Source organism: Podarcis pityusensis (genome assembly GCF_964106645.2).
Source record: "Podarcis pityusensis genome assembly, chromosome: 1".
NCBI lineage: Eukaryota > Metazoa > Chordata > Lepidosauria > Squamata > Lacertidae > Podarcis > Podarcis pityusensis.
In genome coordinates, this window is record NC_138028.1 from 119,359,365 (window position 1) to 119,382,728 (window position 23,364).

The following is a 23,364-nucleotide window of genomic DNA, read 5'->3' on the forward strand; positions in this document are numbered from 1 at the left end:
CCAGCCTCGGCTTGTCCGTGTTTTTTTTATCCACAAAAAACACTGGGCTGCCCCCCACCGCCCTGGACTCTCTGATGAACCCTCTCTTCAGGTTCTTGTCAATGAACTCTCTTAGCTCCTGCATCTCTCTGTCTGACATGGCGTACAGCTTGCCTACAGGGAGCTGTGCCCCAGGGAGTAAATTGATTTGACAGTCAAAGGGTCTATGCGGGGGTAGTTGGTCAGCTTCCCTTTCGCTGAAGACGTCGCGGAGATCTGCGTATTGTCGTGGTACCTTCACGTTCTCCGTTACTTCAGTCCCTGCTAGGGTGGCTTGGGTCCCTGCCAAACCCTTTCCCTCTTTGCAGTGTTCTAAGCAATGTGCTGAACCAAAAGAAACCACTCTCTGATGCCAGCCCACCAGCGGATCATGTAACGCTAGCCAGCTCATCCCCAATATAATGGGAGCTCCTCCCAAGGTGGCCACATTAAACGCTATCAGTTCGGTGTGCCTTGCCACCTTCATTATCATTGGGACGGTCTGCAAGCTGACTTCTCCTCCCAACAGCTCCCTGCCATCGATCGTGGTCACCTGCAGGGGGTTGCTTAAAGGGATCGTCTGTATCTGGTGTTCAGCTGCAAACTCTTTGCTCATGAAATTGCAGGAGCTGCCTGAGTCCAACAGCGCCTTTATCTTTAGAGGGTGTCCGTTTGGCAGCTCTAGCGCCACTTCTATCACTAGGGCGGGTTTAGGAGGTTCTGGCGTGGGCACTTTCACTGCTCTTTGGCCTGGCTGCTGTGCCCCGACGGTGGCAGCCAGGCGTTGGCTTTTACTTGCTCCGGTATTTCTTCCTCCCTTCCCTCCACAGCTCCCACCATCCCTTGCCATTCCTTCCTCTGGGGGCAGACTCTGGCAAAGTGACCTGGCTGTTGGCAGAGATAGCATTTCCGGGCGCCTTTTCCCTCCTTCTTTCCCCCCTCACTGGGCTTTGAAACTGCGCGCGCTGTTCCGATTTCCATCGGCTCTGCCGGCGGGAAAGTTGGCTCTGGAATGTCTGGAATGCGGAACTCCTTCCAACGTTCCCCCTTCCCTTCCCGCCTCTCCAATGCTCTCGCCTCCTGGCGCGCTCCTATGGTCAGCGCAGATTTGGTCAGCTGGTCCATAGAATCCGCCCTGGGGCCCCGGGAAAGTTCGTCTTTCACAGCCGAAGAAAGCCCTTCTTCAAATAGCATTTGAATGGGTTCCGCCGATAAGTCCCACCCCAATCTGTGAACCAGCATGGTGAACTCAGTCCAGTACTCACGGACAGATCGGCTCCCCTGTTTGCAAGCCATTAACTGTCTGCGCACCACTCTCTGTTCAATATCGCTGGAAAACATCAGATCCATGGCGCGAAAGAACTTCATCGTGTCCTTTAGGACGTCACTATTCGCTGCCATCAGGGGTCTAACCCAGTCTCTCGCCCCCTTTTCAAGATGCCCAATCACGAAAGCCACTCGTGATTCCTCGTCAGGGAATTCATCAAACTGCAGATTGAGGGCATATTGCATCTCTGTCCGAAAGCCATGATAGTCTTTGGGCTCCCCCCCAAACTTCTGCACCAATCCTGGTACCTTTCTGGCGAGCTGGGTGGCTTTCCCCTTTTTGTCTGCATCCTGAGCCCTCCTCTCCTCAAGCCTCGCCGTCTGCAGCGCTAGCTGGACCTCCAACACCCGGTACCTTTCTTCCAGGCTTGGACCCGCTCCAGCTCCTGCTTCTCCGGTTCCGGCTGGGTTGCTCATGATGCCTTCTCCTGCACAAGCTGCTTTCAAAGACTGTCGGAATGCTGTGATGGGATGATGAGCTGCTTGTGCGTAAAATCGTATCCCCTCAGAGTTTGTTCAAGTCCACAAACCTCTGTCTGTGACGGAGCCCCTCAGACATGGCTCCTCTAGTCACTAGCAGATTCCGACAGTGGTTGCTTTCGGAATCGCTTCCAACATAAAAGCTCCTTAACGGAAACACGTCTTCTGGACTCTCTGCGTGACAGTTTCCGGCGAGGAGTGGGTGTCCCTACAGGAGGTCCTGAAACCTCCCCACTGTTTTCGCTGGAAGTGTCTCTGAGCCATCCCTCCAGCTCACTTTCCCTCAGCTCAGCTCCTCTCCCCCTACTGGTTCCCTCTTCAGCTGCTGAGTCTCTCCCAACCTGTGTGAGCCCCTTCACCTCCCTTCCTTCCGATGGCAGTTCCCTGACACCTAGGCTCTGTGGTTTAACCCACAGCGCCACCCGCATCCTTCGCTTTGGGTTTGTAGAGCAGTGTAAATTAGGATTTGCGCATGCGTGTTAATAATAATAATAATAATAATAATAATAATAATAATAATTTATTATTTATACTCCGCCCATCCGGCTGGGCTTCCCCAGCCACTCTGGGCGGCTTCCAACAAAATATTAAAATACCGTAATACATCAAACATTAAAAGCTTCCCTAAACAGGGCTGCCTTCAGATGTCTTCTAAAAGTTTGGTAGTTGTTGTTCTCTTTGACATCTGGTGGGAGGGTGTTCCACAGGGCGGGCGCCACTACCGAGAAGGCCCTCGGCCTGGTTCCCTGTAACTTGGCATCTCTCAGTGAGGGAACCGCCAGAAGGCCCTCGGCACTGGACCTCAGTGTCCAGGTAGAACGATGGGGGTGGAGACGCTCCTTCAGATATACTGGATATCCCTTGTGTCCACTACAAAGAAAAGTGAGAGGTGTGAGAATCATGTTGGTGAGAACTCAAGTTATGGGATCCAAAATACTTTTGCATCTCTTCTGTTTTGTCTTCTAGCAATGCTCATTCGTGGATTTAGTGAAAATACGGCCTTGGGTCAACACCTATTTACATGTCGAAAGTTCACATGTGCTTTAATCTTCGTTTAGCTTATTGCTGATTTTAATTATCTTTTATATGCTGTTTTTAACTTTCTTCGATAATTTTGATGTTTTGGTTTTTGTAAACCATTTAGAAGTTTTATTGCAATTGAACAGTGTGTAAATTTTGTTGAATAAACAAAGTTGAATAAGGCTATGTTGATTTTTCAAAATCCTATCGATCTGTAACCTTGATGCAAATCATTGCAGGAAACTCCAATTAGCTGCGGTCCTTATACCAGTGCAGGTCTTAGTAATATTCAGATTGCCTACCATCTTTTGAAATCTCCATCCTTACCTTTCATTATCAGTAATGTTTAGTTTTAATTATCCCCACCACCACTCTTTTATGCCAGCGATTCTTTATGCTTATGGTTTCTTGGTTTCTTTTTGGTTTTGGTTTTAAATCTAGCAAAGTATGAGAGAGAAGCCAGTAGATATTGGAATGAATTTTACAAGATCCACAAGAACCATTTTTTCAGAGATCGCAAGTGGTTGTTCGTGGAATTTCCAGAAATTCTCCCAGAAGGAAAATCTGATCTTTGTAGAAAAGCGACTACAGAAAACTTGAGATGTACTGGTTTACTTGAAGACAACCATCTTTGTGAGGATGATTCTGCTGCAAAAGTTTCTTCCGTTTTGAGCGCATGTTATGATAACTCTGCAGCTGATGAGCAAATTGTCAAGAACACTGGAAAACAATTCCCTGGCGGTGATTCTTCTTACCGAATATTAGAGGTACGGTAGAACTTTCTATTCTGTGTCCAACACCATATTCTCCTGGGGTTTTTGATGCTTATGCAGAAGTGCAAAAATTGGATTGATCTTGAGACTTGTACTCTCTGCCTTGTTTTAGCAATTCTCCTTTCCGCTTCAGCCCAACCCATAAATCAAGGCCTCCTGATCATTGGGAGAGGCTTATTTTGGCGGCGGTGGGAGTCAACCTATGCTTTTCCTTCTACCCTCTTCCACGTGTGTTTCTGTGGATCCAACCCATATGCAGCCTTGTGAATAGTTACCTCTTTCTTGACTCACCTGCTGTAAGTTAAGGCAGAGGGCCTTCTCAGTGGTGGCGCCTGTCCTGTGGAACGCCCTCCCACCAGATGTCAAGGAAATAAACAACTATCTGACTTTTAGAAGACAATAAGGCAGCCCTGTTTAGGGAAATTTTTAAGGTTTGATGTTTTATCGTGCTTTTAATATTCTGTTGGCAGCCGCCCAGAGTGGCTGGAGAGGCCCGGCCAGATGGGCGGGATAAAAGTAATAAGTTGTTGTTGTTGTTATTGTTGTTGTTGTTAATAAATTATGATGATGATGATATTAAAATCTCATTGGTTTTTTTAAACCTTTTGGTCCTATTTGAAGATTTCCCACACAGTATTGGGATCTGATAGGTAGCACAGTCTTACTCATTTATAAAATGTTTAGACGGTTTAAAATAGTAAAAAAAAATCAATGAATGGTTTACCATAGGAATGCAGTAACTGCAAAAAGGCAAGCAACATTCAAGCAAATTGTGCCTTAAAAACTGAATGAAAACAATATGGAAACTTGGGGGGGGAGTTCAATATTGCAGTCGTTCCGCCGGGGCAAGCATTTGGACTTGCCAGAAGAATGATCCCCCTTCTCGCTGCCCCCCCCCAACAACCATATACGACAAACAAAACTGAGCAGTCTACAAAACAAAGTCTGGGAAAACTTCGGTCAGCTTAAAGTTTTTAAGAAGCATTTAAAGGCAATTTAAATTTTTAATTTAAAGTTTTTTTAAATATGTCTTCTCTTCTAACTTATTTCATGATACTCTGTTGAGGTTAGGAGCTGGTTGCAGCTTTTCTATATCCCTTTGTGCGCATAGCCACTCTAATACATTTTAAGAGAGAGAGAGAAAATACCAGCTGCATTTTGGAACAAATCAGTATTTTGTGTGTGGCTACCGGAGTAAAGTAATTTCTTGGTGTATCAAACAAGATGAAGCCCTTCCTTGTGAAAAAAGGAGGACACACACAGAACTATTCCCTGAAAATATTTTAAAGTTTAATTCTTAGTCTGTTCTCGCCCTGCCCCCCCTAAATGTTGAAAAATATTTTTTTTATAATTGTGATCAGCTTAATATTTTGCTTTTGTCTTTACTACCAGGTTGGCTGTGGTGCTGGTAACAGTGTTTTCCCTATTTTGGAAGTGATTCGGTAAGTTGCCTTGCCCTGGTCCAGATAAAAAGTTACATGCTACAGTAATGAGGAGGGAACAGCTGCTTTGCCGTAACTCCCACTAAGAATTTTCACTATTGTTCAAGAATGAGGAGCCTCTGGTCCTCCCGAAGTTTTTTGCCCCAGAACTCCTATCTATCATCCTTGACCTTTGATCATGCTGGCCGGCTCTGATGAGTGTTGTTTTTATTATAATTTATTAAATTGGTATACTGTCCTTCATCCAAGGATCACAGCGCACTTCACAACATAAAAATACAATATGAGAACACAAAATACGTAATAAGAAACCAAAAAAAACCCAATAACCCTGTGGCGATCACACAGGGTCCCTGGACGTTTCACCGTCTGTTGATCCCTGTGCCACCACTTTATTTCTCGCTGCCGCCACCCAGGCCCTACCTGGTAAAATACTGAGTCCAGTCAGGGTTAAACTGGAACATAAACTTCTGTTTATTTATTGCAGTTTAACAAGTGTGTGGTTTCAATTACAATTACAATTACAATCAAGGGGTGCCTATCCAGACCTATAACTTCTGCTACCTGGTCTCACTCACTAAACCACCTCTCAGATATTTACTTGTCTTCCTAGCTCCTAACTGTTCCTGACTCAGCTTATTTCGCTACACTAACTCAACCTACCCACAGACTCTATCCCAATTCACTCCCACTCCAACCACCCAACTCCCAGCGAACTCCTCCCTTCGCCCCTCCCAGAGCTGGTTTTATAGTCCCTCTGACTCCACCCCCTGGGTTCTGATTGGGTAACCTGTTTAACTATCTCACCTCCAGCACTCTCAAATGTTAACGTCACAAACCCCCCTCCAAAAAACAAACAAACCACGTTTAAAAGGCCATATAATATTTAATCATTCCAAGGCCTGGTTATAGAGAAACGTTTACACCTGGCGCTTAAAGATATGCAATGAAGGCGTCAGGCGGGCCTCCTCGAGGAGAGCATTCCTCAAATGGGGAGCCACCGCAGAAAAGGCCCGTCCTCGTGTTGCCACCCTCCGGACCTCTCGTGGCTTCCCACAACATCTGGAGGGCCACAGGTTACTTGTCCCTGCTGTAGGTGATGGTAGCATGAGATGTTCCATTGGGTACGAAGTTTCGTTGGCCTTCATAGGTCCAAAGCTGTACATTGGTACCTCGGGTTACAGACGCGTCAGCTTACAGACACCTCTAACCCAGAAATAGTACCTCTGGTTAAAAACTTTGCTTCAGTGTGAGAACAGAAATCGCGCAGCGGCAGCAGGAGGCCCCATTAGCTAAAGTGGTGCTTCAGGTTAAGAACAGTTTCAGGTTAAGAACGGACCTCCAGAACGAATTAGGTTCTTAACCCGAGGTACCACTGTACCATGAATTGGACTCTAAATGAATCAGATGCCGGCACAGGCAAGAAACAACCAGTGTAATATGTTCGTAATTTGTAAAATCTGCATGCGCGGAAAATCTCTTGGTCAGCAGTATTTCCAGCTATTTGTGGTTGTTCCATTGTAGTTACGCTTCAGAGTAATCAGTGAAAATTAAAAAGTTGTGATTGACATTGCTGCTGGTTCTTAAGAGCAAAGCAGATCCAAAAAAATTTTCCCCTTTATTTCATCTCTTCCTAAAGTGAAATACTGCACTGTACTGGCAATTGTTCTTGGTACAGTCGTACCTTGTATGTTTGACTTACAAAACGTTTGGAAACCAAAGCGCGGCTTCTGATTGGCTGCAGGAAGCTCCTGCAACCAATCGGAAGCTGCGGAAGCCCCATTGGACATTCAGCTTCCAAAAGAACGTTAGAAAACTGGACCACTCACTTCTGGGTTTTGATTGTTCAGGAGCCAAGGCGTTTGAGATCCAAGGTACAACTGTCCTGGGGAATGCTGCCTTATGTCCTTGGTGTCTGATAATCTTAAATACACAAGGGAGTTTGGAGCTGGCTCTGTAGCGGATGGAGGTGGGGGAAGAAGCTACCCCTGTATCGGAGCCAGCCTGCGTTTTTCATTCAGAAATTGAATAGAGACAGTTTGCGCTGGGACTGCTGTTGGAGGACCACATTCCCTTGTGATACTAGCAAGTGGGATCGAAAGGTCTCTTGTAGCTACACCCCTTTCCTTTTTGCTCAGTTCTATAATATTGCGCAGGGACGCAGCTGGGGCTGTGGGTTAAACCACAGAGCCTAGGACTTGCCGATCAGAAGGACGGTGGTTCGAATCCCTGCGACGGGGTGAGCTCCCGTTGCCCGGTCCCTGCTCCTGCCAACCTAGCAGTTCGAAAGCACGTCAAAGTGCAAGTAGATAAATAGGTACCACTCCGGTGGGAAGGTAAACGGCGTTTCCGTGCGCTGCTCTGGTTCACCAGAAGCGGCTTAGTCATGCTGGCCACATGACCCGGAAGCTGTACGCCGGCTCCCTTGGCCAATAAAGCGAGATGAGCGCCGCAACCCCAGAGTTGGTCACAAGTGGACCTAATGGTCAGGGGTCCCTTTACCTTTTATAATATTGTGCAACGGCTACCAAATGCAGCTTCGTCACAGACAAAGCAATGGCCTAGTAGGGATGGAGTCCTGGAAAAGTAAGCATTTCGCTCATTTCCCAACAAGACGTTTAACCACCTCCACCCTCAACTTTCCCGTTCGCTTCCCTCTGCCTTTGCCCTTTCCACATCTCCCAAGAACTGGGTTTAGGTGATCTGATTATGCCTGCAGATGGATCCCCGGCGAAAATCGCTTCACAAAAGCAATTAGGGGGGCTGATATTTCCCTTGTTTCTTTCTCCAGCCACCATCCTGGAGTCTTTCTGTATTGCTGCGATTTTGCTTCAGAAGCGGTGGAGCTCATCAAGGTATTTAAAACGTGGCAATTCATTTGCGAGAGCATCCTTCAATCCTTGGGTTCGCCAGCCATTGAAATAGGCATCAGTACCGATATAGAGCTCAAAGACTGCAACAGCTTGGAATTATAGTTCCTTTTCCAATGAAGTAGTGCATGTGGAACTGGTTCATACGCTTTCCTGGCTAGTGGGTGCTTCCAGATGATGCCCTAGAGAGGATTTGAGAGCTTGGTACCTAGAGGTGTGCTTCCTCCCAGATATTATTCCATACTTGCATCATTCAAAATCAGGGGGCTTTCCCCATCTGCTTCTGCTGACTGGTGTGGTAGTGTGGAGCATGGTTTTCTCAGGTGTGGTGCTAACCTCTAGATCAGGGGCAGGCAACCTAAGGCCCGGGGACCGGATGCGGCCCAATCGCTTTCTCAATCCGGCTTGCGGATGGTCCGGGAATCAGCATGTTTTTATCTTGAGTAAAATGTGCCCTTTTATTTAAAATGCATCTCTGGGTTATTTGTGGGGCCTGCCTGGTGTTTTTACATGAGTAGAATGTGTGCTTCTATTTAAAATGCATCTCTGGGTTATTTGTGGGGCATAGGAATTCATTCACTCCCCCCCCCAAAAAAAAATAGTCCGGCCCACCACATGGTCTGAGGGAGGGTGGACTGGCCCACGGCTGAAAAAGGTTGCTGACCCCTGCTCTAGAGGTGGTTCCCCCACACCAAGGGGGGTCCATGGCACATACCTGCCAACTGTCTGGGACATCCCATTTTTGTGATTAGTGCGGCCCAGAAGATGCATGTCCGGGTTTTGGGCTGGTACCTGTTGGAGCGTATGGCAGCACCATTCACATAACGAAAATTTAAAAAACAGATTTTTTTAATTTAAACTGGATTTTTAAAATAAACTGCTTTTAGAGGAAAAATCTTTCTAAAGATAGTTTTCTGTTTAAGTTACATTATAATGCAAAGGCTATTCGTCAGGAAATAAGGGTTTGTTTTAAGTTTTTCATGTGTGCTAAAACTCAGTCTAAGTTTTTTATAAAAATAAAAATGTTTAACCACATCAGTTAACAAGCATGCTATAATGTTATTGTTTTAGTTGAACAAATTGTTTAAATTGTTGTTAAGGAAAGGATTATTTTACTTTTTCCGATAAAGTACAGCGGAAAAGTTGTCCAAATATAAACAGTTAACTTATTAAACCGCACAATAATTTCATAATTAACGGTCTATGTATTTCTAATAGTATAACCAAATCAGTAATTTTTGATATAACTCTAAAAACTACTCTGAAAATTTATTATTCCAAAAATGAATCCTTCATCTGGTTGTAAATATTAAGATTATACCACGAGATTATAACACGAGTGTTAGCATCGGCCATGCAGGAGAGTGATATTAAAAAAGCTCAGGGCAATCTTCCCCCATTTTCTAAATTTTTAGTCCCCCAAAATAGGGGGCGTCTTATACATGGGGGGGTGTTATACCGTGGATGCTCGTGTTGCGAACGTGATCCGCAGGTTGCGATTTGGTCTCCTGCGCATGCGCAAAGTCTGATTTAGCGCTTCTGCGCATGCGTGACCGCCAGAACCCGGGAGTAACCCATTCTGGTACTTCCAGTTTTCCGCGCATCCGTAACCCGAAAAAACACAACCTGCAGCATCTGTAACCCTAGGTATGACTGTACACGGAACAGTGTGGTAATTTGGTGAGAGCTTTATATCTGGTTTCTGTATAAACTGGTCCTTAGAAATGGGGTGGGTTTTTTTTTTCCCTTTTCCGAAATCTGAATTGCTGAGGAGGAGGGATTTTGAGGGGAGCGTTTCTGTGTTACAGGAAACAGATTCTAAGTAGTTTGAGAGTCTCTCTGTTTGTTCTTTCGGATTGGGGGGGACTTGTTAACAGTCGCATCCACTCATCGATTCCTCCCGGTGTTTTGCCTTTGTTCACGACGTGTGTGATGATGCCTCGCCCTACCCTTTCCCAGATGACAGTCTGGATGTCATTCTCCTCATCTTTGTGCTATCTTCCGTTCACCCTGACAGGTAAATGAGGGCTGGAAAAGGTGGGGGACAGAGCCAAACGCAGTAAATGTCTCTCTTCATCTGGAGTGGCTTTCAGGGCTATCTTTAGAGAGAGGGTGAATTTATTACTGAAGAGTCCTCCGATTCACTTGCACGCTGGGCATTTAAAATCCCAATCCTCTCCCGTTCACAGCGAGAGCCGGTCGAAAGAGCGCTTCGCTAATGAGGCCCCTTGTCTCCCTCAGAAGAGGCTTCTTTGGCAAAATGCATGCCTATTAAAGATGGCGGGTCTTTCCAAAATATTACAAATGACTTCTTCTTTTCCCCTTGGAAAAAAAAAATTGAAATGAAACCGGCGAAATCCAAATGGCCACCTTCATGCACCAAAGATATTCCCAGCTTTGTTCTCCAAACAGCTGAGCTTTCTGATTTGCTTTCAGAGAAAATCGCATTTCCCTCATTTCTTCCTGTTTGTTCGGGAGGCAAGCGGGTGATGAGTCATAGGCAAAAGAATACTTTGCCAAGCCCGGGTGGGGAAAGGGAAGAAATATCTCTTCCCTGCACCTTTTGCTAACTCTTAAGCCGCAAACCTTCAGGTTTTCTGTGCAAATTTCCACCATTAGCCTTTGTAGATCGTCCTGTTTTGTTCCCCCACCGTCAGGTAATCTGACAAAGGCTGCTGTGATTAATATCCCTCAATTCTAATACTGCAAAAGGCTGTATTTAAGTGTTTTGTTTTATTTATTTTTCCAAATTTTTTTATTAGTTTTCCAGATTTATAACAAACAAATAGAAAAAAAGATAATCAAAAAACAAACCAACAAACATTTATCCTGATTGTAATAATTCCACTTTTGATAACATTGTGAGGTGAACAGTGTGTAACAATGTATTTAAGTGTTTTGAATAAACATGTATGTTCCACTGAAATCAGTGAAACTGGTTGCCGAATAAGTATGCCAAAATTAGGTCTGAGCTGCAGTTTGTATCCTAAAACCACTGTTGTTCTTTTTCTCGCCACTCACCTTATCATAGTATTATCCTAATTCCAAAGGTTAAAGCACTAAAAGATAGTTGTTTGTTCTAATCTTCCTAAATATTTAAAGAAATTCCCCCGAACAAGTGCCTCTTAATAAAAAATATTGATCTTGGTTTGGGGTGGGGGTGAGGAAAAGGCAAATAATTTTTTTAGCGGGCAACGGGCAAAAGGCCACAAGGGTTCTTCTCATGTAAGAACCTTCATTCAGCATTTAAATTATTAACTGATTAGTTTTTAGGGCACTTACAGCCTGTCACTGTTTTATGGGTAGGGTTCAGTCACGCCCTGGCAAATTCAGGTTGTGGAATTCAAAATGCTTTGGTTCTCTTGAGTTCACCCCACACTGAACTTTCTGTGATAAGGAAAGTGGAAGGAAATTACATTCTGAAGTGTGGAGTGACAATTGCTGGACACAATGTCCTGTAATCTCCCCACAAACTTTGTGCAAACGAATCAAGATGAATGTTTTTTTAATTGAGTTTTCAAAAACCAAATCTTTAGACCCTCAGTGTCCCTATTTTCCAGGGACAGCCCCGGATTTAGAGAAGCTGTCCCGGTTTCTGATTTGATCCTGGAATGCCCCATTTTTCCTTAGGATGTCCCTAGGTTTCATTGGAGAAATGTTAAGAGGGTATGGGGTTATGCAACTGCCGAGCCAAGGAGATAAGTAACTATACAATCTTTAGAAGACATTTGAAGACAGCCCTGTATAGGGAAGTTTTTAAATGTTTAATGTTTTGTTATGTTTTTATATATGTTGGAAGCTGCCCAGAGTGGCTGGGGCAACTCAGTCAGATGGGTAGAGTATTATTATTATTATTATTATTATTAGCAGATTATTATTATTAATATTATTATTACTACTACTACTATGGAATAAGATGTCCTTATTGTCATCAAAGAAATGTTGAGCGTATACAACATGCAAACAAGACAAAAAAAAGAACAAAAACTTTGCAAGTCATGTTATTGCAGTTAGAATAAAATAAGCAGAAGTAGGTTTTGTAGACATATCAAAATAAAATTATGTAAAGGTGCCTTTTGGAAGGAAAAGCTATATATTCATAAGGCAGACATGCCACTTAGAGGGATGTGTTGTCAGGGGCAAGCTAGTGTTTTGTGTTTTTGAATTACACCCTGATGGTGTGTGTGTGTGGCTGGCTATTCTATTTTCAAAGGATCCAAGGAGCTGTAAACAGGCTGGCCAGATTATTGAAACCTGGAGGAATGATTCTTTTTCGGGACTACGGAAGATACGACGCTTCTCAGCTTCGTTTCAAAAAAGGTGCTTCTCAAAGAGACAGTTGCTTTGTTTGTCTACTTGTTGTGAGTCCTCAGTAGGGATGCAATAATCTAGCCTTCCTTTTCTCCAATTAGGCCGCTGCTTGTCGGAGAACTTCTACGTAAGAGGCGACGGCACCAGAGCTTATTTCTTCACAAAAGGTATTTGGGCCAGCACTGTGCTTGAGGAGTGCCATTTTACCTCAGAGAGATAATCTCTCTTCATGGATTTATTCCAAGCCCCACTTTGGTTTAGGAACATTTGCTCTTCAGGACAAAGGGCAAAACCTTATTCTCCGCTGATCTCCAATGAGATCAGGGCTGCCATACATTTAAAGCACACACATCATTCCAAAGAATCCTGGGAACTCTCATTTGGGAATTATAGCTCTGTGAGGGTGTCAATCACAAGTCCCAGAATTTTTTTTAGGGGAAGCCACATGCTTAAATGTATGGCGTGTATGCAGACTCAGTTAAATTAGGCTCAATAAAATAAAATAATCAATTACAGGTGGGTGGATTTCGGTTGAACATGAGGAGAAAGCTCAGCCAAATGTGGGCTGTTTGTGGAAACCTTTTCCTCACAACAGCTCAGGTGTGATCCTGAAAGCCAGTTGATAATTTGCACTTAAAATGTTGTATTATTGCATGGACCATTTTGAGAGAAACACTATATATAATAATGGGATTCTTCCAGTAGGATACAACTATTGCATTCAAAATAACGGTTTGGGAGGAGAGTAGAAGTTGCAGCGCAGCACATTGTTGAGTGCAGTATTTTAATTCCATGTGGTGGTTTGTCCGGTTGTGCTGGGGGGTCTTACAGCAGTGTGGGGCACACACTGTGGGGCACACACGGATGTCTGCATCGACAGGGGAAGAGGCTTCAACTTGGCACGAGATCCCTTTTCTTTCTGTGGAGTACTGTCCTAGGCCCCTGTCTGTCATGCTTAATTAACTCTGAATTAGCTGGCGTTTCGGCGTGTGTGTGCTTTTAAATCAGTCCCACAGAGGTCTTTCTCTTCTGGATTATGAGATGTGACCAAACTCACATTTGCTTCCCATAATATTTTCTATTAACTGTGAAAGCTTTGGGAGGGGAGAGGAGAACGGGTGCCTGCAAAGAGGGCTTTCAACTTTGGTGTGACTGATGAGTTTTCGTACACCACCGGGCATGAGATTCTGTAATGAAATTCATGTGGCGCCGTGAAATGTGTCTCCTTTCCCCCGCCTTGTAGGGTTAGCGTCCGCTGCTTGGCTTTCAGAACAGCAAGAAAGTGGGAGAGTGTTCCATCCCTGACATACTCTTAACTAGGGCTGGGCGATATCTGGCTTTCAAGATCATGACAGATCAGCTGAGGAGCTGGTTATATGTCACGGCTTCCCAGTTGCCAGTGGCAGCGCAGGCAGGCAGACACGAGTGAGGTGTGCTGTGTATACCTGTGTATACCTGAAGGCCCAGTATCCCTGAAGGAGCATCTCCACCCCCAATGTTCAGCATGGACACTAAGATCCAGCGCTGAGAGCCTTCTGGCGGTTCCCTCACTGCGAGAAGTGAGGTTACAGGGAACTAGGCAGAGGGCCTTCTCGGGAGTGGCGCCTGCCCTGTGGACCACCCTCCCATCAGATGTCAACAAAAAATAAACAACTATCTGACTTTTAGAAGACATCTGAAGGCAGCCCTGTTTAGGGTAGTTTTTAAGGTTTGATGTTTTTTCGTGTTTTTAAGATTCTGTTGGGAGCCACCTAGAGTGGTTGGGGAAACCTAGCCAGATGGGTGGGGTATAAATTCATTATTATTATTATTATTATTATTATTATTATTATTATTATTTTATTATGCTGGTGAAAGCCACTGAGCCATGATATATCCCAGCTTCCTTTTGGGTGAAACTCACCAGAAAAATAAGAAATCAAGTTAACAAACTTTTTATTTAAAAAATGGAAATTATCTACTGAATATTTGCAGACAATCTGTAAACAGAAAAGAATATTGGCAGGATTATTGTAATAACCTGCAGTTTTATATGAGTATACATTTAAAGTAGATGAATTAATGATTAAGTTAATTTGGTATACAGTCGTACCTTGGTTTTGGAACAGCTCAGTTCTCAAACATTTTGGTTCCCAAATGCCGGAGTGACTGTTCTGATTTACAAATGATTTTTGCTTCTGACGGGGCTTCCGCGGCTTCAGATTGGCTGCAGGACCTACCTGCAGCGAATCAGAAGCCGTGCTTTGGTTTCCAAACGTTTCGTAAGTCAAATGGACTTCCAGAACGGATTCCGTTCGACTTCCATGGTACGACTGTATACGGAAAATATAAAAAATAAATTTAAGGAACCACAGGAAAAGGGGAAGTCGAGTTTTGAAATGTTAAAATGACTAAAATTATTGAAATGTCTAACACTGAAAATCATAAATAAAAATTAAAAAAAGAAATATATATCGCCAGCTCAAAATGTCTGAAACGGGTATCGCAGTTTGAATCTCATACCGGTTCCAGACAGTTAATTGTAATATCAACCAGGTCTACTATTTTTTATATGTATACATTTTTATTGATTTTTTAACATATCATTTCCAACAGTCATTTAACATAACTTCTTATCTTATACAACATTTTAGACTTCCGTCAACAACCTCTGATGATTTTCCATTCTTTATCACTTATTCTGCATTTCTTAATTTCTCTATTACTCTTAATTATCATTAACTAATAATTCTCCTCATAGTCTTTCTTGCAATATTTCATATAATCCTCCTTACAGACCCTCTTGCAGTCCTACTAGCGTAATCTGTTCATTACAGTTGCTTTTCATTTTTTTTTTAAAGAATATTTATTCCAATTTTAAAGTTACAAAAAATGAAGAAAAAACAAACCATACACATGTTACAAAAAACAGACAATAAAAAAGAAAAAAGAAAAAACAAAGAATAAACATGCATCACAATAAAGAATAACAAAAATCAAATTAGACCTTTACAACCTTTTTCCCTTTTACTTATTTCCATGACTTCCTCTCACCTCCCTGCTTTGTATTCTAGTTTAGATCGTATCTCCAGCAAATCCTTCTAACCTTCTTTTCTTTTACTTATTTTAACATTCAAAAGTATTTAATTCTCCTCTATCCTCATTTTACACTTCATTTTTACTTATTCCATTATACCATGTCTGCCAATACGGCCTAATATTCTTTTCCAACCTTTTTCTAACATTCTTTTATATTACAGTATTTCTGAAGATAGATTTTAAATTTTTTCCAGTCTTCCTCCATCAACCCTTCTTCCTGATCTCGAATTCTGCCGGTCATCTCAGCCAGTTCCATATAGTCCATCACTTTCATCTGCCATTCTTCTCGGGTAGGCAATTCTTGTGTCTTCCAATATTTCCCAATGAGTATTCTTGCTGCTGCTGTCGCATACATAAAAAAATTCCTGTCTTCCCTTCGCACCAATTGGCCGACCATGCCCAAGAGGAAGGCCTCTGGTTTCTTCACAAAAGTGTATTTCAATACCTTTTTTAGTTCATTATATATCATTTCCCAGAAGGCCTTGATCTTTGGGCACGTCCACCAAAGGTGGAAAAAGGTACTTTCATTTTCTTTACATTTCCAACATTTATTATCGGGCAAATGATAGATTTTTGCTAGCTTGACTGGGGTTAAGTACCACCTATAAATCATTTTCATTATATTTTCTCTTAAAGCATTACAAGCCGTAAATTTCATACCTGTAGTCCATAACCGTTCCCAGTCAGCAAACATAATGTTATGCCCAACATCTTGTGCCCATTTAATCATAGCAGACTTAACCATTTCATCCTGTGTATTCCATTTCAGCAGCAGATTATACATTCTTGACAATTTTTTTGTTTTAGGCTCTAACAATTCCGTTTCCAATTTGGATTTTTCCTCCTGGAAATCAATCTTTTTATCTAGGTTAAAAACCTCCCTTTTTTGATAATAATGAAGCCAATCTCGAGCTTTAGTTTTTAATTTGTCAAAACTCTGCAATTTTAGTTTATCTCCAACTTGTTCTAAAATTTCACAGTATTTTGGCCAATTTGTCTCCATATTAGTTTTTTTCAATGCCTTTGCCTCCATTGGTGACAGCCACCTTGGTGTTTTACTTTCCAACAAATCCTTATATCTCACCCAAACATTAAACAATGCTTTCCTGACAATATGGTTCTTAAAGGCCTTATGCGCTTTAACCTTGTCATACCATAAATATGCATGCCATCCAAACACATTATCAAAACCTTCTAAATCCAAAATGTCCACGTTTTCAAGAAGTAGCCAATCTTTCAGCCAGCAAAATGCGGCTGATTCATAGTAAAGTTTAAGATCTGGCAGGGCAAACCCCCCTCTTTCCTTCGCATCTGTTAATATCTTAAATTTTATTCTAGGCTTTTTGCCCTGCCAGATAAATTTAGACATATCTCTTTGCCACCTCTTGAAACAGTCCATTTTATCCACAATTTGCAATGTTTGAAACAAAAACAACATTCTAGGCAATACATTCATCTTTATCGCAGCAATTCGGCCCAACAATGATAGCTTCAATTTTGACCATGTTTCTAAATCCTTCTTCACTTCTGACCAACATTTTTCATAATTATCTTTAAACAAATTCACATTTTTAGCAGTCATATGCACCCCTAAATATTTCACTTTGTTAACTATTGTTAATCCTGTCTCTTTCTGAAACCTCTCTTTCTCAATCTCTGTAAGGTTTTTCTCTAATACCTTAGTTTTCATCTTGTTCAATTTAAAACCTGCTACTTGGCCAAATTCTTGGATTAATTGTAATACTCTTTTTGTGCTAGCTTCTGGCTCCTGTAATGTCAAAACTAAATCGTCAGCAAAAGCTTTCAATTTGTACTGTTTAGCTCCGAGTTGTATACCTTTAACCAATTGGTCTTTTCTAATCATATTGAGCAAAACCTCCAAGACCGATATAAAAAGCAATGGGGAGATTGGGCAACCCTGTCTTGTTCCTTTCTCTATCTTAAATTCTTCTGTAACTACATTGTTCACAATGAGCTTAGCTTTTTGTTCCGAATAGATTGCACCTATACCATTTTCAAAACTTTGGCCTACCCCCATCCCCTGCAAATTTTTCTTCATAAAACTCCAAGAAATATTGTCAAAGGCTTTCTCTGCATCTACAAATATTAAAACAGCTTTGGTATTGATATTAACTTGCAGTTTTTCTAAAATATTGATAATATTCCTCGTATTGTCTGACAGATGTCTCCCAGGGAGAAAGCCCCCCTGGTCTTTATGAATCTCTTTTACCAATACATTTTTTAATCTTTTAGCCATAATTTCCGCAAAAATTTTGTAATCCACATTAAGTAGGGATATGGGACGGTAGTTCTTCAGCTGTGTCCATTACAGTTGCTTTTCAAATAGTTCATATATTTACTCTAGTCTTCTAAGAATCTCTGGTCCTGCAGGTTTTGAATCCTTCCTGTTAATTTATCTAATTCTGCATAGTCCATTAATTTCGTCCGCCATTCTTCTTTCGTAGGTAATTCTTCTTGCTTCCATTTTTGTGCCCAACCAGGTCTACTCTTCACTTGAACTGAATAACTATCATATAGCTGGGAGGATAGAAATGGTTGCTTCAACCTACTCCTCTTGAATTAGGAATTTCAGAGCTTGCCAGGTAGCCTGAGTAGGTACCGCTTCCTGCTTTGTGAGAGATCAAATCCAGGAAGTGGCATGCTCTTCTAGGCCACTGTGGGCGGCTCCCAACAGAATATTAAAAACACGATAAAACATCAAACATTTAAAAAATTCCCTAAACAGGGCTGCCTTCAGATGTCTTCTAAAAATCAGATAGTTGTTTATTTCCTTGACATCTGATGCGAGGGCGTTCCACAGGGCGGGCGCCACTACCGAGAAGGCCCTCTGCCTGGTTCCCTGTGACCTCTGTATACTCTGGAAACCTAGACCCCAAGCTTCTGAAAGTAAAGGAACTTTGGCAGGTGCTCGCTCAAATACCGCAACATGACTCTGGGCCTGTAGACGCACATTTGGCATGGACCTGGCGTTTTCCATGCCAGAATTGTCAAGGACTGAAGAGTGTCTCCTGCTCTTCCTTTGGCTGCTGGGTGTGTGAAATGATAACGAAACAAGGAACCAGGCAGACGGCCTTCTTGGTAGTGGCACCCGCCCTGTGGAACACCCTCCCATCAGATGTCAAGGAAATAAACAACTATCTGACTTTTAGAAGACATCTGAAGGCAGCCCTGTTTAGGGAAGTTTTTAATGCTTGATGTTTTATCACATTATTATTATTATTATTATTATTATTCTGTTGGGAGCCACCCAGAGTGGCTGGGAAAACCCAGCCAGATGGTTGGGGTATAAGTAATAAATTGTTATTATTATAAACGAAAAGTCGATCCGCTGCAACACAAGACATGGAACGTGAGGAAATCCTGCAGTGCCAGGAGATCCTGAGGGTGCAATTTTACTCCTGCTGTAATCCGTGACTTTGTTAGCAGCATCCTACATAGATCTTTTGTTGTTATTATTATTATTATTATTATTATTATTATTGTTATTGCACTGTTTTAAATGAGTGTAACTTGGCTATTTATTTTACAAAACACAGATGAAATACACAGCATTTTCTCTTCGGCGGGCTTAACCGAAGTGCAGAACCTGCTTGATCGACGTCTGCAAGTAAACAGGAAGAAGAAGGTGAAGATCCATAGGGTCTGGATTCAAGGCAAGTTCCAAAAACAAGGGGAGCTGACTCAAGAGTAGGCAAGAAAATGCTGCAGGTAAACACAACTCTTAGCCTGAGCAGGCATTTCCTCTCAAACGTCCTCAAAAACCAGGAAAACATTTGAGCAGAAACACTTTATTTACCATTTCTGCATATGCCGGTGTGAATTGGACACAACCCAGAAGTGCGTGTGTATTTGTGACTTGCCTTTTGCACACTCATTGGGAAGGAATTTCTACATTGCAGGGGCTAGTTGAGCCTCGTAGTCCCTTCCAACTCCACAATTCTGTGATTCTGTGAATGAAACTGTTTCGGCTGCTTTTGTGTACTGTTCATTGGTGGAAAGCAATTGCTTTTTAATTACTGTCCCGACCAGGAGATTCAAAAGATTGCTGGAGGGCCAAAGGTTTGGGTCAGGATTTTGACAGTGAAGGTGGCGTGGGGAAAGCTGAAGACTAAAAGTGGAGAAAAAGAGACCAAAGGGGAAATGAAACTTCAAGACTAAAAGAGGGGAAGGAGGAAGAGGAGGAGACCAAAACGGCCTTGGTCCAGTATATCTGAAGGAGTGTCTCCACCTCCATCGTTCTGCCCGGACACTGAGGTCCAGCACCGAGGGCCTTCTGGTGGTTCCCTCACCACTGTGAGAAGTGAGGTTACAGGGAACCAGGCAGAGGGCCTTCTCTGTAGTGGCGCCCGCTCTGTGGAACGCCCTCCCACCAGATGTCAAAGAGAACAACAACTACCAGACTTTTAGAAGACATCTGAAGGCAGCCCTGTTTAGGGACGTTTTTAATGTTTGATATATTACGGTATTTTAATATTTTGTTGGAAGCTGCCCAGAGTGGCTGGGGAAGCCCAGCCAGATGGGCGGGGTATAAATAAATTATTATTATTATTATTATTATTATTATTATTATTATTATTATTATTATATAAAACAATTACAGGAAAGAGAAAGTTGAACTGAGCTCTCCTGCCCTTCGGATTGGCCAACAGGTTGGTAGGAGGTAAGGAATGAATGCATAGCAGTAAAGCTGGAAAGGGGAGTAAGAGCGTTATTGTGGGAAGAAGAAAGCAAAACCCTAACCCCACCCCTTCCCACAAATACATTTAAACAGATAAAGGAAGTTAATCAGCCGAAGGCCAGGTTGAAGACGAACGTTTTGCCTGGTGCCTTAAAGGTCTATAATGAAGGCATCAGGCAATCATTCCCAGGGAGAGCATTCAACAAACGGGGAGCCACTGCAGAGAAGGCCTCATTCTCACGTTGCCAACTTCTGGACACAAAGGCACACAAAGAAGAGCCTCAGGGTCCAGATAGGTTCCTATGGGGAGAGGCAGTCCTTTAGGTACCGTATTTTTTGCTCTATAAGACTCACTTTTTCCCTCCTAAAAAGTAAGGGGAAATGTGTGTGCGACTTACGGAGCAAATGCAGGCTGCACAGATATCCCAGAAGCCAGAACAGCAAGAGGGATTGCTGCTTTCACTGCGCAGTGATCCCTCTTGCTGTTCTGGCTTCTGAGATTCAGAATATTTTTTTTCTTGTTTTCCTCCTCCAAAAACTAGGTGCGTCTTATGGTCTGGTGCGTCTTATAAAGCGAAAAAATACAGTATTTCAGTCCTGAGATGCTTAAGGCTTTATAGGTCAAAACCAGCCCTTTGAATTGAGCCCAGAAACTAATTGGCAGCCAGTGGAGTTGGGCCATTTGCAAAGTTGACACGTGGTTAAATATCCTGAAAGAAAGGAAGGGACGTTTGAGATTGTTGTGGTTTTTTTTTTTTTAGCAAACTGGAATTGGTTTGTGTGCTTTTGGAACACTTGTTTTAATCAAAGCATTTTTTTTACACTTGTTTGGTGAGCTATATGAAGCATAAGGAGAATGGATGTAATAGTATGAACTGTACATGCATATGGAACCATGTATCTGGTATGCAATCTTTTGGAATTAATAAAAAACAGAAAATGTTGTAGTGTGTTAATTACTTTTTATGCAGTGCCATGCACATGGTACTTTGACAGTAACAAAAAAAAGGTGTCTGCTCTAAGGAAAGAAGAATCATTTACTCGATTCCCATATGTGCCCTTGGACAGAGCTATGAGAGATCTCATCTATACCCTCTATCTCTGCTTTTAAAACGCCATGGAAGAGTTATGTTGTTATGTAACTGTGTCTTGGTGAGCGTTCATTATTTGGCTGGACTTGGAAAATTAGTCATCAGCCTGTACTAAGCATTTAGCATTTTATAGCCCTGCAGAAAAGTTGCCGACTGCTGTATAATGTTTAGCTTTTTACTCGCCCCTAGCCATTTCACTCCAGAAGGCAGTGGAAGACAGGAGTGCCTGGCGTGCTCTGGTCCATGGGGTCACGAAGAGTCGGACACGACTAAACAACAACAAAAGCCATTCCACAGTGGGGAACGGAGGCTGAAAGATATGAGACCTAGGAAATGAAGGGTTTCTTCAGTTCATGGCAGGATCCTGGAGAAGTTCCTCACTAGAGGAAGAGGGGGGATTTTTGCCAGTTCTCCCTCCCTCCAGATCCCAGCACTACCTCTTGTGTTGTCCCAGATGGTTCCCTGGTCCTCCATAACAGCTTTTTTTTGGGGGGGGAGAGCACAATGATCTGCAGGAGGAATTGACAAAGATCACCTCTCCTCTCCTTCCTCTGAGCACAAGATTGGATCCAGTTGAATGAGTCCATAGTTCAGGCTAATTTTTTAACTTTAGACACCCATGTTTGAAATCTTGCAGCACTATCCTCGTCTACTCAGAAGTTAAGTCCTGTTGAATTCAGTGGGGTTTACTCTCAGGTAAGTGACGTTAGGCGTGCAGCCTTGGACTGCTGGATTACACTCATATTCCTTCATATTCAACTCTTTTTATTACTGCCGGGAGTTTTCTGCTGTACTGTTCCGCTTAATGCCCATAGCTAATAGAAATTGTCTTGAGTGTTTTTGAGGAGTAGACCCAGAATGCTAGTTGTATTATGTAGCTGTCGTCTTAACCGCTGAATCATATGTGAAGACATACATCCTGTGTGGTTTTCTCACATTTGATCGGCTATGTATTGTCTCGTTTCATGGAAGCTGGCAGCATGAACTGAGGAACGCGGCAATGTTGTGTGTTCTATACACATTCAGAGAAAGCAAGTTTACAGTCATATTAATAGTTTAAAGCAGGAACCTGAAGATGCTGTTTGGACTTCCAGCTCCTCACCAGAGGATCGGGCGTGATGGGAACTGTAGACTGCGTACCCAGTAAATTTGTGGTTAGTGTAACACACTGAAGCAGGCATTCTTTTTGGAGGAAATGGGGTTTAACTCCAGCCATGATTGAAGGAAACAGCTTTTTTCATAGATCTTGAAGCTAATATCTGGACAAACATGGACTTCCACCAGTTCAGTGTGCTCAGTGAATGCAAAATACTTAAACGTGAGACATCACTTCTTGACTTTTAAGAAGGCCCTACAGATATTTCTTAAAACACCAATTTGTACTCTGTGTATCAACAAAATCTTTCAGTGCTGTCATTCTTGCCAAGAAAGAATGATTGGCACGAACATATGCTTTTAACCCTTGAAACGGAATGTTTTGTGTAAAATGTTTCTATTAATATCAATATTAACACTGGATTTTTAATGATGGGAGGGGATCCTATCTGAACATTGAGTCCCTTGTGTCTTAAACGATAAAACTAAGATAACGGAGAATTTTGGATACAGTCAGCACCCCATTTTTTCCAGCTGTATCTTGGGGGGAAATTCAGATGCTCAAATAAAAGGGAGTGTTGTTGTAGGGGAGGCAAGAGGACTTGGACTATTGAAGATTCTGTTCTGCAATTCTATACAAGTTATTATACAAAACTACCATTGTCTTATGTAATCATACAGAGGTCTAGTTTGCAGCACTGCAAGATTCCTGGGGTTACAGCCAGGTTTGTTGATGGTCTAAAGTGAAGAACAACTGGAAAAAAACAGGTTTCCTTTGTAATTTATTTCCTTTCCTTTCTGTAGCTTAACTTTTAATCAGCAAAGGGACTTTGGGTCAGTCAAAACTGAAGAACTGAAGCCATGGCTGGGTATAATCCAGGCTTGACTTTACATAGAAATAAACCAGTGGTAGTTTTGTATCCCAGATAAACAAGCCATACTTGTTAATAATGTGCGAACACAAATTAGTAGATTGAAAAGGACACCATGCTACCGCTTTCAAAGTGTGAAATTGTGTTTATTTTTAAACTAGAGTGCTCTCTTTCTCTCACACACACATAGAGGGAGGAAAGCAAGTCGCACAAGCAACATTGAATTTATAAGAGTTTGTCAGAAATCAATAGGTGTTTTTGGCAGGAGCCCCTTCTTAAAACTTTTGTT

At 42.5% G+C, this 23,364-nt stretch overlaps 1 protein-coding gene across 2 annotated transcripts in view; it reads left to right on the forward strand.

Moving 5' to 3' along the window:
* Positions 1–19,903, forward strand: part of METTL8 (methyltransferase 8, tRNA N3-cytidine) — a 36,371-nt gene extending 16,468 nt beyond the window's left edge. The window contains exons 3-9 of one of the 2 annotated variants that reach the window (XM_080972340.1): positions 3,286–3,611; positions 5,010–5,059; positions 7,851–7,914; positions 9,807–9,946; positions 12,143–12,249; positions 12,342–12,407; positions 18,876–19,903. In XM_080972340.1, the coding sequence (XP_080828466.1) occupies positions 3,286–3,611; positions 5,010–5,059; positions 7,851–7,914; positions 9,807–9,946; positions 12,143–12,249; positions 12,342–12,407; positions 18,876–19,030 (908 nt within the window). In that variant the 3' untranslated portion in view covers positions 19,031–19,903. Of the gene's footprint in view, positions 1–3,285; positions 3,612–5,009; positions 5,060–7,850; positions 7,915–9,806; positions 9,947–10,118; positions 10,618–12,142; positions 12,250–12,341; positions 12,408–18,875 lie in introns of those variants that run through there. The other variant, XM_080972341.1, reaches the window with a different exon arrangement.
* Positions 19,904–23,364: the final 3,461 nt, after the last annotated feature.